Source organism: Centroberyx gerrardi, chromosome 9 (genome assembly GCF_048128805.1).
Source record: "Centroberyx gerrardi isolate f3 chromosome 9, fCenGer3.hap1.cur.20231027, whole genome shotgun sequence".
Lineage (NCBI taxonomy): Eukaryota > Metazoa > Chordata > Actinopteri > Beryciformes > Berycidae > Centroberyx > Centroberyx gerrardi.
Window position 1 is genome coordinate 31,692,328 of NC_136005.1, and position 15,618 is coordinate 31,707,945.

Below are 15,618 nucleotides of genomic sequence, written 5' to 3' on the forward strand. Positions count from 1 at the left end.
AGTAATTAATATGTAAATTTAAATGTGTAAAATGAATTTACATCTGTAAATTGATGAGGTGTATAGCTTTTTATGCATGTCTACACGCCTAGACCCATTCTGTACATATGTTTGATTTCACTTCTTCATATTCTCATTTTAAATATATCTGCATATTTATATATATATATATATATATATATATATTTTCATTGTCTCAGTATGCACCCTCATACATTCATTCATTCAATCTTTTCTGCTTAACACATTGCAGTGTTGTAATTGCTGTATTATGTTTATATAACCTCCATTAACTCTATTCTTATTTATATTTTATTTTTCTTTGCGGTATCCTATTACTATTTGCTGCTGAAACGACCCAATTTCCCCAGAGGGATCAATAAAGTTTAATCAAATCTTATTTTAATTGTATTACAAACTACATTTATTTGTTGGTCTTTCACTGTGTCTGACATGTTCTTTCATGCTCTAATAATTTTATTGCGTGCTTTCAACCATGCTCTCATTCCCTAACATTAATTTTGCTGTTGTTGTTTCATGCTCTGCCACCTTGTATCCCCCCTATATTGTAAATCACTTCGGTACAAACTGGTTTTGTGTTTTAAAGAACGATACAAATGAAGTTGATTTCACTATACTCATAATTGTAAGGAATCCTGGCGTGGCATTTATTTGTGATTTATCGCTCCCTACAGGGAAATGTTCTGTTCTGCTGTAGTGTTTGATTGGAATGAAAACTTGCAGACTTTTGGACCTCCACAGTACATGACTGAGAACCACTGAGTTAAAGGACAGTCACTATGCCATCCTTCTGCCAGAACAGACTCACCAGAGTAGGGAATCAAAGCCAATTAGGGAATCATGTCCCTTCTGTATCTCTGGAGAAATATACCATATCTCAATATTGTATTAATTTAGGATCATTTATATCCAAATTCTTTCTACTAAACCCCCCTTAGGAGCAATAAAGAGATGCACATGAGAATATGCATCTGCATTCATTGTAAGAAGCGCTCAAGGCAAATAAGAAAAGCATGATATCTCATTTGTAGATGGCTACACTCACAGATTGCTGATAGATTAAGTAGACAGGTTGTTTCTCAGGAGCAGAATTTCAGTAAAATGGTCAAAATCTCACACTGATTTTAAATGAAACTCATCTATGTCTAGGAAGAGTAAATGAGAGGAAGAGGTCATCTCATTGAGGATATTGCTTTCCTCTGGGCATTTAACACTGACTCAATTTCCATACAAAACAATCGTCCTTTACTGACTGCAATTACTATACTTGCAGACTTCTAAAGACAAAATTTAAGGCAATAAGATCTAGAGGGCTTTCAGGGCTTTCTTTATTTTTTTAGTTCAGGTAACTACAATGATGCAAAGTGGGCTATAGATGCAATTGTAAATAGCCAACTTCCATATTTAAAATATACGCTATAGATATAATGTACACTTTTTTCCTCATTTTACAGGCTTTGGCAGTGTTACATCTCAAAGTTAAGATATGTTTTCAGATAAGACATGGTCCTCATAGCCTTATAAGTAATAACTCTAAAAAGCTGTTGTCTCTTTAAGCCATGGTGCCGTGAAGCCAATCATATGATTGCTGATCATGGTTTTGACTCTCTACTCATGTTTCCTTTATTTCAAAATGGGAGTGTGCAGTCACCCAAGATAACTACATCCAAGTTTGACAACAGTCTCCTGTTAATATTAACATTGGTTGCTTTGCTAAATTAGCCTACTGGCTAGCTAGCTAACTAACAAAAGCCAAAAACCACCTGTTTGTTCAGGTTAACTGAGCAGATTCTTCTCAAGCTAGTGTTTTGGAGTAGAGACTAGAGCTAAAGACAAGACAGTTTACTGTATCACAGTAACCTATATTTGGAAACAAATCTACCTTATCACACTATTTACTTATAACATTAGTGAATGGACCTACACCCACACCACAGCCTTTTTCATGTATCTTTCTTATAGTCAGGTTGCTATATATTTAGCCATTATTTGTGCACAGCTAGTTCTCCAATGGAGAACTAAGATGGTGCAAGCCATGGTTGCTGGGAGATTTGTGATGTAACTGCAATGCCTCAATAGCATTTATAACCTTATCGATTCAAATTTACAACTGTTACAGTAAAGTTAATGCAGTTGTTATTCATGCCAAATTTTGAATTTGTCAATGGGAAAACAATGGGATTTTCTCAGGAATAAATGCATCCAGAAGGTACTTATTCCACAAACATATTGAACTATGATTTTTGTGAATCGTTCCAAACCCTACTGGTTTGTGTTGTACAGAAGGGTTTATAGGATTTCCCACCTCTCTGTCCAGGGTGCTGGATCTGGTGGAGATCATCCCAGACTGCGGGTGGATGTTGAAGAGCTGGCTTCCTGTCAGCAGGCTGAATCTGATTTTAGTGTGGAGAGTCCCTTCCTGGTCTCTGTCTGTAGCAGCCACGACCCCCACCTCTGTACCTGAGACACAGAAAAAGAGATGAAGATTCATCGCAAGTAGCTATATTCCTTCATGAGCTGCGTTTCCATCTTGCCTGGTGTCCAGCCCTCATGAATCTCAGTCTTTAACACTTTTTGAATTTGCATGGCGATTCATAGGGGTCTGGACACAAGCCTATTCACTGGCAGTTATTTTGGACAGATACTGTCTGACATACCTGATTGGATGGTCGATGTAGGCGGGACAAACCTACTTATGACGAGCGTTACAGAGCGACAACTACTACCAAAATGACAGCAACGGCAAAGGAATTGGTTAATAGCAAGCTAGAATTAGCGATTTCGTCAGTCCTTAAAAAACTTAAATGACATCGATTAATTAAAACAGAAACAATCAACATGTTTAAAAGCTCGGAAGTGAACGCTGCCATGATTGTTGTTAGCTCTGAGGTGTTTCCAGATTACGTCAATCTGCTTTGCTACTGTGATTGGTCAAAGATTTTGATAACTGACAACTAACACCAACGAAGCAGTCGGGGCGAGAAATTACGTCAGTGAATCAGTTGTGAATAGGCTTGCGTCCAGACCCCTATGAATCGCCATGCAAATTCAAAAAGTGCTTAAGACTGCGATTCATGGGGGCTGGACACCAGGCAAGTTTCCATCCAAATGTCAAGCAAATTTTATGCAAACGTTTGAAATGTCACAGAAAATAAAAAGGGAATTAGAGGTGTTTCCATCAGCTGGGTTGAAGCAAATAAATGGCCTACACGAGTGTAAAAACACTTTCACCAGAAAAATGAAAGAGTCTTTCCAGAAATGATTAACATTGATTAGTATTGGCTCTACATAGCCAAAAGATCCTGGGCTATAATGATGTCTAGTGCTCAATGGGAAGCCCTAACCCTAAACTAACCTTAACCTCAACCTTTACCTCAACCTAAATCAAAACTAATTATTATCTTAATGCTAAGCCCTAAGTCCAAACCCTAAATTAGCCCTTGTAGAATTGAGGACCAGCTAAAATGTCCTCAATTAAGGGGATTTTCCTCCTCTTTCTATCCTTGTGAGGACTTTTGGTCTGCAAAAGGAAGTAAATCCAAGAACATACATACAGCTCTCTGTTGCCCAGAAGTCTACTGACTATCTTTGATTGAAGCTTTAATGTATAAATTCTGAACCTACTGTGTTTTTATCCAGGTCAAGGTTATTTTAGCTGAAGTTTGTTACCTTCTTTAACAAGTTCTCATCTTTACTTGTTGAGTGTTGATGAGGTTTTCCCTTTGTTCAGTTCACTACACAGTTCAAGCACCTTGGTAGAATGGCAAGATAATGACACATTTTGTTGGCCAGATCCCTCACCAGTGCGGCTCTGCTCTGCTACATGAAACTGCAGAGGTCCAGAGAAGGTTGGAGCGTTATCATTAATATCGTCCACCAGCACCGTGATGTTCAGAGGCCAATCTGTCTCCTTCCCCGTCTTCCTGTCAAACACCTGGGCTTCAAACTGCATATACAACAATATTTATTTAAGTTCAGTTATTAAGCCTTTATCTACATAGTCCACTGAGATGGAATATCTCATGTTTAACGGAATACCCCAAGTTTTTGGGAGATTGGCCCATTGGTCAACTAACCAGTTAAGTGATGAGAAAAAAAAAATCGAAATCTACCAAAAACACCTCAATCTACCAAAAACTTAGTGTATTCAGGAGAGACCTGCAACAGTAATGAGCAGAAAACACCCAGTATAAAACATTCAGCGCTCATGTAAATTAAGAGTTATATCAAATAAGTACAATGAAATATAGTATACCATAGACTATATAGGCCAAAGAATCAACAACAGTAAACATGTCGTCCCCTGTGAATGATGCGGTCCTCCTCTCAGCCAATTAGTAACAAATATAGCCATATTCACACAGGACTAGTATTGTGTTGGGACCTCATGTAATTAATGAATTTTTAAAAAGACATCCCCAGATAATATTAGTGCTATGTGAATAGGGGTTATGTCACCTTGTTTTGACCTGTAATTGTATGTCTTTGGACCATGGGAGGACACCCAGCAGAACACAGAGAGAACATGCAAACTCCCCACAGAAAGGACTGAGAACTCACAGCCTTCTGGATGTGAGGACACAGTGCTAACCACTGAGACACTGCCCCGCCCTGACACACTCAACAGCACAATAAAATTATATGCGGTATTGACAACATCAAGAATAGTATGAGAGTAGCTTTTGAATGAGGGCAACCAAAAGGAGAACATGTGGTCATACTTACCACAAACTGTTTGTACTGCTCACGATCGACAGCATAATGAACCCGCACCATGCCAGTGTTGCGGTCCACAGAGAAGAGTTTTTCTGGAGGTAGAGTCACCCCAGGGCCTCGGATGGTGTAGAACACCGAGTAGTTGACCGATGAGTCAGAGCCCACCTGACAATGTAAAAAGGAGGAGGAGGGATGACCACTGGTAGACCACTGAACAGAGCATTCATTTGATTAAACTATTCTGTACTCTAACCTCCTCTCCTCACAACTTCTCATGTCTTAATCCAAAACTACAGACGCAGGACAAGCCTACTAATTCAGGGCATGAAACTAGTATTTTTATCGACCAGCCACAGTGGCTGGTGGCTGGTGACTAGTGTTCATTTCAAGCCCTCAGTATGTGGTAGTGACTTGCCCCATGACCTTGTCACTGAAAGAAATTAACAGGCTTGAAAAGTGGTGACAGCGGCTCAATAAAATGGGAGTTATGAGAGTGAGAAGAAGGACACGAAGAGAGCAGGCATGGAAAGAGTACCAATACATCCTACTCAGGTAGAAATATGCCTATTGTTGCTTTGATGAAACTTAAGTAGAAGTAACATTATTGGTGTAAAAATCAACTTCAGTAAAAAGTAGCTTATTTAAAATGTATATTACATGTATGTTACCTTAAAAAGCAGACAATGTTACATACAATTTTTCCCATGCAATGTAAAAAGGATGAGACGACAGAGACTTCAATATTATGTGATATTGTACAGTACGTTATCTATGTTGAGCATTCTAAAAATTTATTTTGATTTTCATGTCATTATTTTATTATTTTATATCTGTGATTTTCAAAAAACACATAAATGCCCATCACTCATAATTGAACAACAGTGATGTTTCTTTTGCTACAACATAATCTCATACAAAGTCATGGAATGAGCATGAACTCTGAAACACAGATTTACGTTCTGTGGACACAAACGTTCCTCCACCACAGATTGGATTCTGTGACAGTAACACAATTTTTATTCTGTGGCAACAGTGAATTGGATGCGGCATTTTCAGCTTAAGTTTAAGTAAGTAAAACCACTCTAGTTCAGGTTAGGGTTAAGGTTATGGTTTGGTTAGGCAACTAAAACAACTTGGTTAAGGTTAGGAAAAGGCTTTAGTCATGGTTAGAAAAACTTAAGCTAAAAATAATTTAAATTTCACCAAATTTCCATCAGCATTGAAGGCAAGTGCAACACTAGTTTCCACTGTGCTACTTCAACATGCGACTCCTTCCTGTTTATAGTCGTGCCTCCTTCACATAACCGTTTCATGGTGAGAACATAGAATTTTAACACTATATGTGCCACCAACACGTAATTTGGTGTTAACAAGTCGTGTTCATTTCATGTATTTGTGTGAGATCAGGTTGTTTTGCTATCAGCTAACCAACTAACTAGCAAGGCTAGCGAACTAGCTAGGCAACAACCAGGCTAACACAAACCAATAATACTGTAGCTGGATGGATGTTAATTAAGCTGCTATCATGGATACATTTCAGTATTTAATGTTACATTTTACGATTGTCCAGTTTCAAATGCAATGATATGAACACTACAAAGTTTGTGACTTAAAATGTAATGAAGTAAAATACTTCTGTCAAAATTTTTTTGTAAAACTACTAACTCCAGAAAAGCTAATACAGTACAAATACAGACAAAAAAAAGGGCAAATACAGAAAAAAGCTACACATTTACAGTAATGAGAGTAAATGTAATTTGTTACTTCTACTCTTAGAAGAGAGGTAATAGAAAGCAAAGAAGGGAAAGGGAGTATAATAGAGGGGCAGAGATGAATTCTTACCAGCTCTATGTCTTTGGGAAAAGGAGGTAAATCATGTTCTATGATGCTGAATGGCAGAGGGCTCCATCTCCTCTTGGATCGCTTACGGGCCAAATCCCAAGGGAACTTCTCAGTAGACAGATAATCACGTACCTGGTGGGTAAAACATAAGCAGTTTCATATTTAGCTAAACAATTTAGCTCAAAAAATGTTAGTCTCTGATTAAGAATTACTTTGCAAACCTTCCTGAGAGAGACACACATACACCAGGCTTATGATAAGGGCAAAAGCAGGACAACAGGAATGTTTATTAGAAATGAATGGGGGTTGGGTATCCAAAAACAATCAAGAACATCCCTACTAAATCTTCACTACTAAACTCTCTCTCTCTATCTCTTTGTTTCATTGATATTCCTCACCTGCTCAGGGTCTGGGGTGAGTTGAACATCTATCCTCCTGGGTTGCCCTCCTCCTTCAGTCACCCACACCCAAAACGATCTCTGCTTCGTCACAACGATGGCATTAACTGTTACTATAGTACCATTCCTCTTTACAGTAAAGTGAGGGTCACTGGAGGTCATATAGAGTCCTTCCCTTCCACAGCGACCCAGGGGCACTGGCCAGCAAATAAAACACACACACACACACACACATCCATTCAAATTGTCATATGCTGCATAGGGTTGCATCAATACCTCTTTGTCACTGTTGATACCAAGTCCAAGTTCTAAACTTCAAGTATCAAACAATACTGAATACTTAGCTGATCCATTACATTTCAATGACAATAAACAATAATCTAGGGGTCACTGGACAAAACAAGAAACATATTCTATTAGAACAAAATCAAGTCACTTTGCTTTTATTTCTGACTTGTTACGTGAGGCTCTTTCCACAGCAGCATTGGTATCAGTGCATCTCTAATACTTTGTTCCAACAGGGCATGCAATGAGATGCAGGTGCATGTGGTGGCCTGATGCATTACCTTGTGACACAACATAGCCCGGGTTGATCTTTACTGGAACCTGGGCTTGGATGGAATGTGGAATGCATGACTCAATGGGTTGAGATAACAACTGAGAAACAAAGAGAAAGACAGGATTATAAAAGATACAACCAAAAAACAAAATCTAATATGAACAGAAATGATTTCCAACCACAAAAAGTTGAAGGTCTTCAGAGGGCTCACAACTTAAATAGATTACTTAATTTAAGAATTCCCTCCTACTGTAGATTAAACTATCTTCAATGGATCCATATCTTTGTAAAGCCCCACCACTGTTTATGGTCTTGTAATTCAGATGCCAGGTGCAAAAGTCGCTAATTTAGTGAAACCCTGGGATATAAAAGGTAAACTGAAATACAGTAGGTAATTTCAGACGGAATTTTGACTGGGTTAGATGGAAAAAATCACTGGCAGGTTGATTCTAGATTAGATAAAATTCCTGTGGTCCTGAGGTAATGATTACTAATCACCAGACCTCCCCTGGTAATACTAATGCTGACTGGAGAAGGCTAATGCCATGTATCAGGTGTGGGCAGACGTGGAACTGATCAATTGTTATGTCTTTAACTCCTGTAAAGACATAAAACCCCCAGCTGGAGGTTTCCATCAGCAAAGAGATTGTTGCAAGTAGCCCTGGAGCAGTTCTGCATTGAATGGGTTGACTCTCCACCCCGTGACCCAGGCTGAGAACCATCTGTCCCTGCAAGCGACACCAAGACAACTCCCACAGCCCTGGGAAAGACACTTTGCCACATTGGTAACAACTCCCTGGTCCCATGTATCCTCTGTTTCACCCCTGTCCTTCTGTCCTCTCTCCTCCTTCCCACTAGGTGTCTCTTTCACCACAGGGGGTCCTCCAGCAGTTCAGACAGGAGTGTTGGTGATGCGAGAGGCCTGCTGATGGAGGTTGGCCAGGTTGTGCGGGTTGCCACTGCATCAGCACCCTCTCCCAATCCAGTTGGGATGTATCAGACACCATACATTAACAAGAGAGTAGACACCATGGTCTGGTGGATCCAGGTTGCTCTGTGTTGCATATCATGAGAACCAGAATCATGAAAGAGATTCTGACTGATTGACGGATGCTTTAATGTCATAGACTTGCTGGGAACTCTATGGATTGTTGGGCATTAAATTGATTCAGACCAGAATTTACCATCTACAGATGGACAGGCTGATAGAAAGATTTAATAAACCCCTCAAAGCAATAAATTTATGCATGAAAAAAGCCAAAGTTGGGACAAATGGATAGATCTTCTGGTTTTCCCATTGCAGCAGGGACCCCTTGCCTCCACAGGGTTTTACCCATTCAAGCTGCTGTATGGCTCGCAGGGATGTATTGGACATGATTAAAGTAAGCAAATTTGCTGTGTTTTGGACCAGCAAGTAAAACTCCATTCACTGTATTTGACAGCACAGGAGAATATGCTCTAGACCATAATGTCAACAGTGCCTGTTGACAGAAGTCAACAGGCACAGAGGAACCCAATAGAGTCTGTAAGTTTGTGGATTGATCACTTCCAACTTAAAAATAACTTAAAATAGGGCCGTTTGTGGTCATATGGCGATACACTGTAGGTTCACCATCTCAGTCTCCTCAAATCTTGGAAGAAGGTGGTCCCTGTTTCTCTGGCTACCACAGTGATTGCGAGAGATTAATTAAGACCGGAGGTTCCAAAATCTCCCAATCTAGACTCCATCCTTTGTGACGATCATCTCTCACCAGGCCAGAAACAGAGGTAGCTGTGTTGTAATAGAGGTTTGCTAAACTGTTTTCACCCTTGCCAGAATGCACCAACGTCATACACCAGCACAACGAGTTACGAGCAGATGCATAACTGACACTATTGTTTGTTCGAGCACAAGCAAAAAGTCATTCAGGCAGAAGTGAAAAAAATGCTGGAAATGGGAGTAATATTAATAGTGACTGGTGAAGTCTCATTAGGCTTGTGTTCAAACCTGCTGGCACTGTACAGTTCTGTGTAGACTATCACAAGGTGAATGTGGTGTGCAAGTTTGATGTGTATCCAATGTCTAAGGTTGACGTACTGCTGGTTTGGTTAGGCACTGATAGATTTTATTTGACACTGGATTTAACCAATGGGTACTGGCACATTCCTACGTTGCCAGAGTCCATAGAGAAAATGGCCTTTTCCACTGTTTGGGTTATACCTGTTCATCACACTTCCATTCAGGCTGTTTAAGAGGCCTGCAGCATTCCAACAACACCTGAACAGGGCCTAGACCACAGCTACAATGCAACAATGTTTCCCTCAGAAATGTTCATTGGCAGGATGAAGAGCAATGTGACACTACATAGCCTACGCCACTGAAACCAATAATAAAGGAATTCTGCAAGATGGCTGCTCCTCTAGGCAGGGTCGGCCCACCATAACTATTCATTGCTTGACAAAACATTAAGGACACATCACTGACAAAGGTGATGGTAATGATCATGGATATAGAAATGAAGATATAAAGAGATGATTTATAGGAAGTAATAATTTATAACCAGAGCAAAATACAATAAATCTGTTGACAACTAATTGAGTCCAAACATATGTGTTTGGATTTTGAAATGCACTTAAGCTTCCAAATCATATTCAATCACTGTGCATACATTTACAAGGAAAAGAAGGCAATGCCAGTGGTTACTGGCAACAGAACTGACTCATGAAATTTATGTTAAGAAATCTGGGCCAATGTGGAGATGGCACACAAATCACTATGAGGCTCCTTTTTGGTAGGATTCATATCACACATTCACACCATAGTTTCACATGTAATCACTTGTGAAAATCTGAAAGTCAAGTATAGTACTATGGGATATAGACTAGGGTGTTAGTGTAATGTGTATTGTATATCACAAGGCTGGAGAGTAACTATTTACACTCCAACAGTGCATTTCACCTTCAGCTTTTAGGTACTTTTTGTTTACTTGAGTGATTTGATTTTATTCCAGTGTATTTCAAAGTACACGTATACTACTTTTTTACCACATTTGCCTAATACCTAATCAGGGTCGGACATTAAATTTGTCTTTGGTGGATAAATCAATATTAAGGGTCATTCACCACACTGGCCTGTAACTTAATGAGACAACAATATTTGAATGCTTTGGTTATATTGAGTTCTGTTGCACTTCATGATGAATTTAATCCATTGCAGTGAGTAAGCAAGTTATAAATTAAGACACAGTACCTGATTCTACACATGAAATAGCATGGAAAATGGGTAGAGTTTATTGGGCCATCAAAATTTTTCTTGCCAGATAAATTTTTTTAGTTTACAAGCCCTTGGCAGGTGAGCCAAGATGTTAATTTCGGACAGTTGAAGTGTTAGAAATTGTACATTTTTTGTATGTTGTAAGAGGAAGGAATCAGTGAATAAATGGTTCATTGTCAACTTCATTCACATTGAAAAATCAAGACATACTAACAGTGACATTTTTTACTTTTGATATGTTTATTTGATTTATTTGATATAAGCCTGCTGGCTAGTTAGCTATCTAACTGTATGTTTGGGTTCACTGAGCTGACTCTTCTCAAGCTACAACTCGTGTTTTGGAGTAGAGACTAGGGCTAAAGACAAGACAGTTTACTGTGTCACAGTAACCTACATTTGGAAACAAATCCACCTTATCAGACTATTTACTTTTACTTATAATATTACTGAATGGATCTACAGCCACACCACAACAATCTGTTTCAGGTATCTCTCTTTTTCTAGCCTGGTTGATTTATTGTAATGTATATTTAGACATTATTGACTAACTGCCAATTTTCCAATGGACCTCCATGATGGAGACACACCTGGTTGATAGAAAATTTGTGACGCAACTTCAAAGCCTCTATAGAATGGAATATCTCTGCTACATACATGGACACAGAACAATAATAAAACATATAACGGGTACAAAACTGAACAGAAAACATCAAATACAGCACAAAAACAGCAAATGGTTGCAAGATGAGCAGGTAATGTAAACTTTCACTTACTAGTACTATTCTTCAAGAATATTTCAACTTTAAGTAAATAATTTGTGTTCTATGTCCACAGAATATGTTTTACTTATGTCCAATTTCCCCAACCGGCTCATTATTCTTATCTTCTACACACACAAAATGTGTAATAAGTACTACATGTGCACATAGGCCAAGGCTCCTTACACATAAACAGGACCAAGAAAGTGAGCAAACAATAACAAATATTAGTCACACCATTAAAATGTATTGTCCCCGTAGCCTACTGACTTATTAATCGAGCGAACCTTCAGGTAGAGCTAAATAAGAAAACTATAGGCTACTGGACAAATGAAAAACATTAAAACATTTTCTGTAAATCTGCCAACAGCATGTGCTTGTGCACATTTTTTTTTACCACCCATGTTGTTGGGTGGATTAACTTCTTCTCTACAGTTAAATCCAGGGTTATAAAACACCATGGCAACAGCTTGGCAACGTTTGTTACACAGGAATAAGACAATGTTGGAAAAAGAAGGGATTTATCCAGAGCTTCCAAAAACAGTGTAACAGATCCTACAAGCTTTGGATTGCTTTCATTTTCAACAAGGACACTAAGTGTGCATTAGTCCAGGAATAAGCAACAGTGCAGCTTTTTCCTCGTTAGGGGTAAATCTATCAGTCAGCAGACGTTGAGAAGAATATCACTTTTCTCCTCTGTGTGTTATTAGGCCCGCATTCCTATGTCTATTCTCCTTTTATTAGGCCTGCATATCTGTCTTTGTTCACCAAACTTTAGCAGAGTTAACAGTTAACAGGTATTAGTGCCCTCCCCCTTTTAAAGCCAAAGTAGCCTTTCCACAACTGGACATTTTTCCCAGTCCGTGCAGGGAATATTTCGACACAATTTTTTTAATTTCACACTGCTTTCTGCAACTTTCTTTTTTCAAACTCGAGATAAGAGCGCAATCTATACGATAACACTAATTCCTCTGATAACGGTGCAAAAGAATGAACACAATTGATCAAGTTTAGCAAGTTTATAACCACCCAGCAATTGTTGAGTAAACTGTTTGACAGTTTTTCCTTCGTCAGCGGAATTAATAGCCGATGATCAGTCACTCACTCACCGGAATAAACAGGCAGAGGCAGAACAAGCCGCCCGGGGCCATGGCGGAGGAACCAGCGGACCGACCCTGATCTGCTGTCCCGGGGAAGGGGAGAGTGTGGCGGGGAGCGCTGCAGAGGGAGACGGGAGGGGTCGGTGGTGCTGCTGCTAGTGCTGTTGGTGGCTTCAGCTAAGAAACAAACTCTTATCTAAGCTGTCATCTCTCAGGGCGTGTCGGGGAGAGGAAAGCGGTTTGGGAGCCAAGCAAGAGGCCGCGGACGAAGTCCACCTCAAGTCTACCTAGCTGCTCTCCCGGGGCTGGGGCTGACAGACGGGGGTTTGGGGTGGGGGGGAGTGAACTCCACCCACTGTCTGTGTGTGTGTGTGTGTGTGTGTGTGTGTGTGTGTGTGTGTGTGTGTGTGTGTGTGCGCGTGTGAGAGAGAGAGAGAGAGAGAGAGAGGCAGACAGACAGACAGACAGACACACACACACTCAATGGTTACTACATTGTCCAATATGACCTCACTGGCTTTTGAATTAAATTCATAGTATCTTTTGTAACTTTTTGTTCTATTGTCCATTATATCACAAAACTTAGATATAGGCTTTTCAGTAAAATGTCTGCAGAATGTCCTGATTTGTTTTCTCTGTCTGATGAATGTAGACTTCAGTACTTGTTTACAGACAAAGTGCTTCACCTAGCTCAGTTTGTGTTAAATGCCTTCCAACAGTGTAGGAGGGCGCTTTATGTTTGATGTGTTAAAGGCACAGTTTGTGCCTCAGATGTGCCTAAGTTATGTTTTATAGCTGTAATGTCTAAGGAGCAGGATTGTGTTCGGTTTGACATTGTTTGACATGTATGGAGGTGTATTATATCTGTTCTTTTGCTCTCACTATGTTATTGCTCTTGTTTGTCATGTTTGTAGTGTCTTGCAAGCCCATGCAGGCTGGGCACCTTTTGGTGCATGACACTTTGAAAAATAAATTACTTACTTACTTACTAGTATCATTATAAGTAGCAGTAAGTCATATGAGGATAGGGTCTTTTGAGTGAAAAAAATAAACCAATTAAACAAATTCAGGTTTTGCCTATGATCACTAACTGGACGATATAGTTTACCCATATCTTTATTTACTGCTATATCACTGACTACATATTTTTAATTTTGGAACTCTCTTGTTTGTCATATTGACAAGTATGCAGCTAATAGTGTATAGTAGACCTACATGATTTCAAACCAAATCATTCATCATCTCAGTATGGTATGTATAAACCATTCACTGGTTTTTGAAAATTTACATTTTGTAAACTGCTTTGGCAATATTGCTTCTTATAAACAGTCATCACAGCAAAGCAGTTGATTTGAGAAACAGAGAGAAAGAAACAGTTGAGGCCTCTCATTAACTGTACACTCTCCTATACTGAGGAAGTACACAAATACAAAAAACTCCAGTAAAGGAAAATATACTTTGCTTGACTAGTTAAATCTGGTGAAAGCATCTGATGACTTATGGAGTCAGATAATGGGGTAGCAGTAGTAATAACAATAATCTTTACTAATGTATCACTGCTCAAAACACAGTTACAAAGAGCTGTAATGAGGGGGAAAACAAAAACAAAATCTAATTGACAGCAAAAGCAATGTAAGCAAGGTAAGAAATATAAAAGCATGGCAAGATAAAAGTGAACCATAAGGGAGGTCAAAACAAATAAATAATAAAAGATAATAAAAGATCATCACATAAAAGCAAAATGAGTTTTAAGAAGTGATTTGAAAGATAATAGCAGACTAATGCTAGCCAGGTCACTGTCAACCAACTGCTTTGTTGAGTTTTAGAATTTAAATATTTCAGTTTTCAAAATGTCCCTTCATGACTTTTCCTAAACCCACTATCTGTACAGACCAGTGATTTTAGATTTTTAAAATCTCACAAGGAAGTAGTAGTTATAATTATATTTATATTTACCCCTTCAACTGACAACTTGTTGGACTTTTCTTAGACGTCAAAATCCATTGGCCTTTCTAGTGCTAAGATCCTCAGGCTGGTCAATCCAAAGTCAATGACAAAGGGAAGACCACCTCTTGTTTCTAAGGAAGAGGATTAGGGCCACATGTGAAAAAAAATGTAGTTGAGTGCTGAGTTTAAGTCAGGATTCAGAGAAAAAAGTCAGAATTCTGAGAAAAAAGTCAGAATTCTGAGGATAAAGTCAAAATTCTGAGAAAAAAAGTCAGAATTCTGAGGATAATGTCAAAATTCTGAGTTCTGACTTTTTTCTCAGAATTCTGACTTTAATCTCTGAATTCTGACTTTTAAACTCAGAGTTCTAATTTTAAACTCAGAATTCTGACTTTATTCTCAGAATTCTGACTTTAAACTCAGAACTCAAATATAATTTTCACGTGGCCCTAACCCTCTTCTGTATGTTTCTAATCTACACTCAGTATTTTTGTTTTGAAATGTTGTGGAATAAACATATACGTATGTAACATCCCCTTGAAGCAAATTTTCCTCAAATGTTCTTCAAACATTTACTTAAAGTACTTCAGCACATGTATGTATGTATGTATGGTCTCCTCACCTACAGTATGCTGTGTCCATACAACGTGTTCATAAGCAGGGTCATCTCTCTGGGCCTCAAGCCCTGCCCTGATAGGATCGACAGATAGCAACAATAACAAGGAGGGCTGGGTTGTTTTGCTGGCTTAACATCTTCATAACACAGTGTGAAGAAAAGTGGGATGTCGCTTATTTGTCAGCACAACAGCAGCTTCCTCAGACATGAGTCGACTTCCCAAGAAGGGCCTCTGCTCCATGTGTTTCCTTTCTTACTCACAGCGTTGTGTCTAGTCAATGCTTTTGTCCTACAAGCCAAGCTCAGGAAATAGCCTAGACTTGCTCTGGGAGTCATAGACCCATAGCTTGAAGTTACTCACTCACTTGTAAGTCTGTCAGCTGTGCTAGCCAACCTATCTTCAGTAAA

General features: G+C 39.0%; 1 protein-coding gene across 3 annotated transcripts in view; it reads right to left on the reverse strand.

Annotated features, from left to right (window-relative positions):
- The window catches only part of LOC139924043 (desmocollin 2-like protein), a 374,665-nt gene extending 361,933 nt beyond the window's left edge, over window positions 1-12,732 (reverse strand). For all 3 annotated transcript variants that reach the window (XR_013505113.1, XM_071914958.2, XM_071914957.2), the window contains exons 1-7: window positions 12,657-12,732; window positions 7,544-7,634; window positions 6,978-7,174; window positions 6,580-6,711; window positions 4,747-4,902; window positions 3,823-3,967; window positions 2,327-2,481 (exon numbers count right to left, since the gene is read on the reverse strand). Coding sequence is in view for 2 of the 3 variants with exons in the window: in XM_071914958.2 (XP_071771059.2) it covers window positions 2,327-2,481; window positions 3,823-3,967; window positions 4,747-4,902; window positions 6,580-6,711; window positions 6,978-7,174; window positions 7,544-7,634; window positions 12,657-12,698 (918 nt within the window). In the remaining variant the exon portion in view is untranslated. The remainder of the gene's footprint in view (window positions 1-2,326; window positions 2,482-3,822; window positions 3,968-4,746; window positions 4,903-6,579; window positions 6,712-6,977; window positions 7,175-7,543; window positions 7,635-12,656) is intronic.
- Between the last annotated feature and the right edge of the window lie 2,886 nt (window positions 12,733-15,618).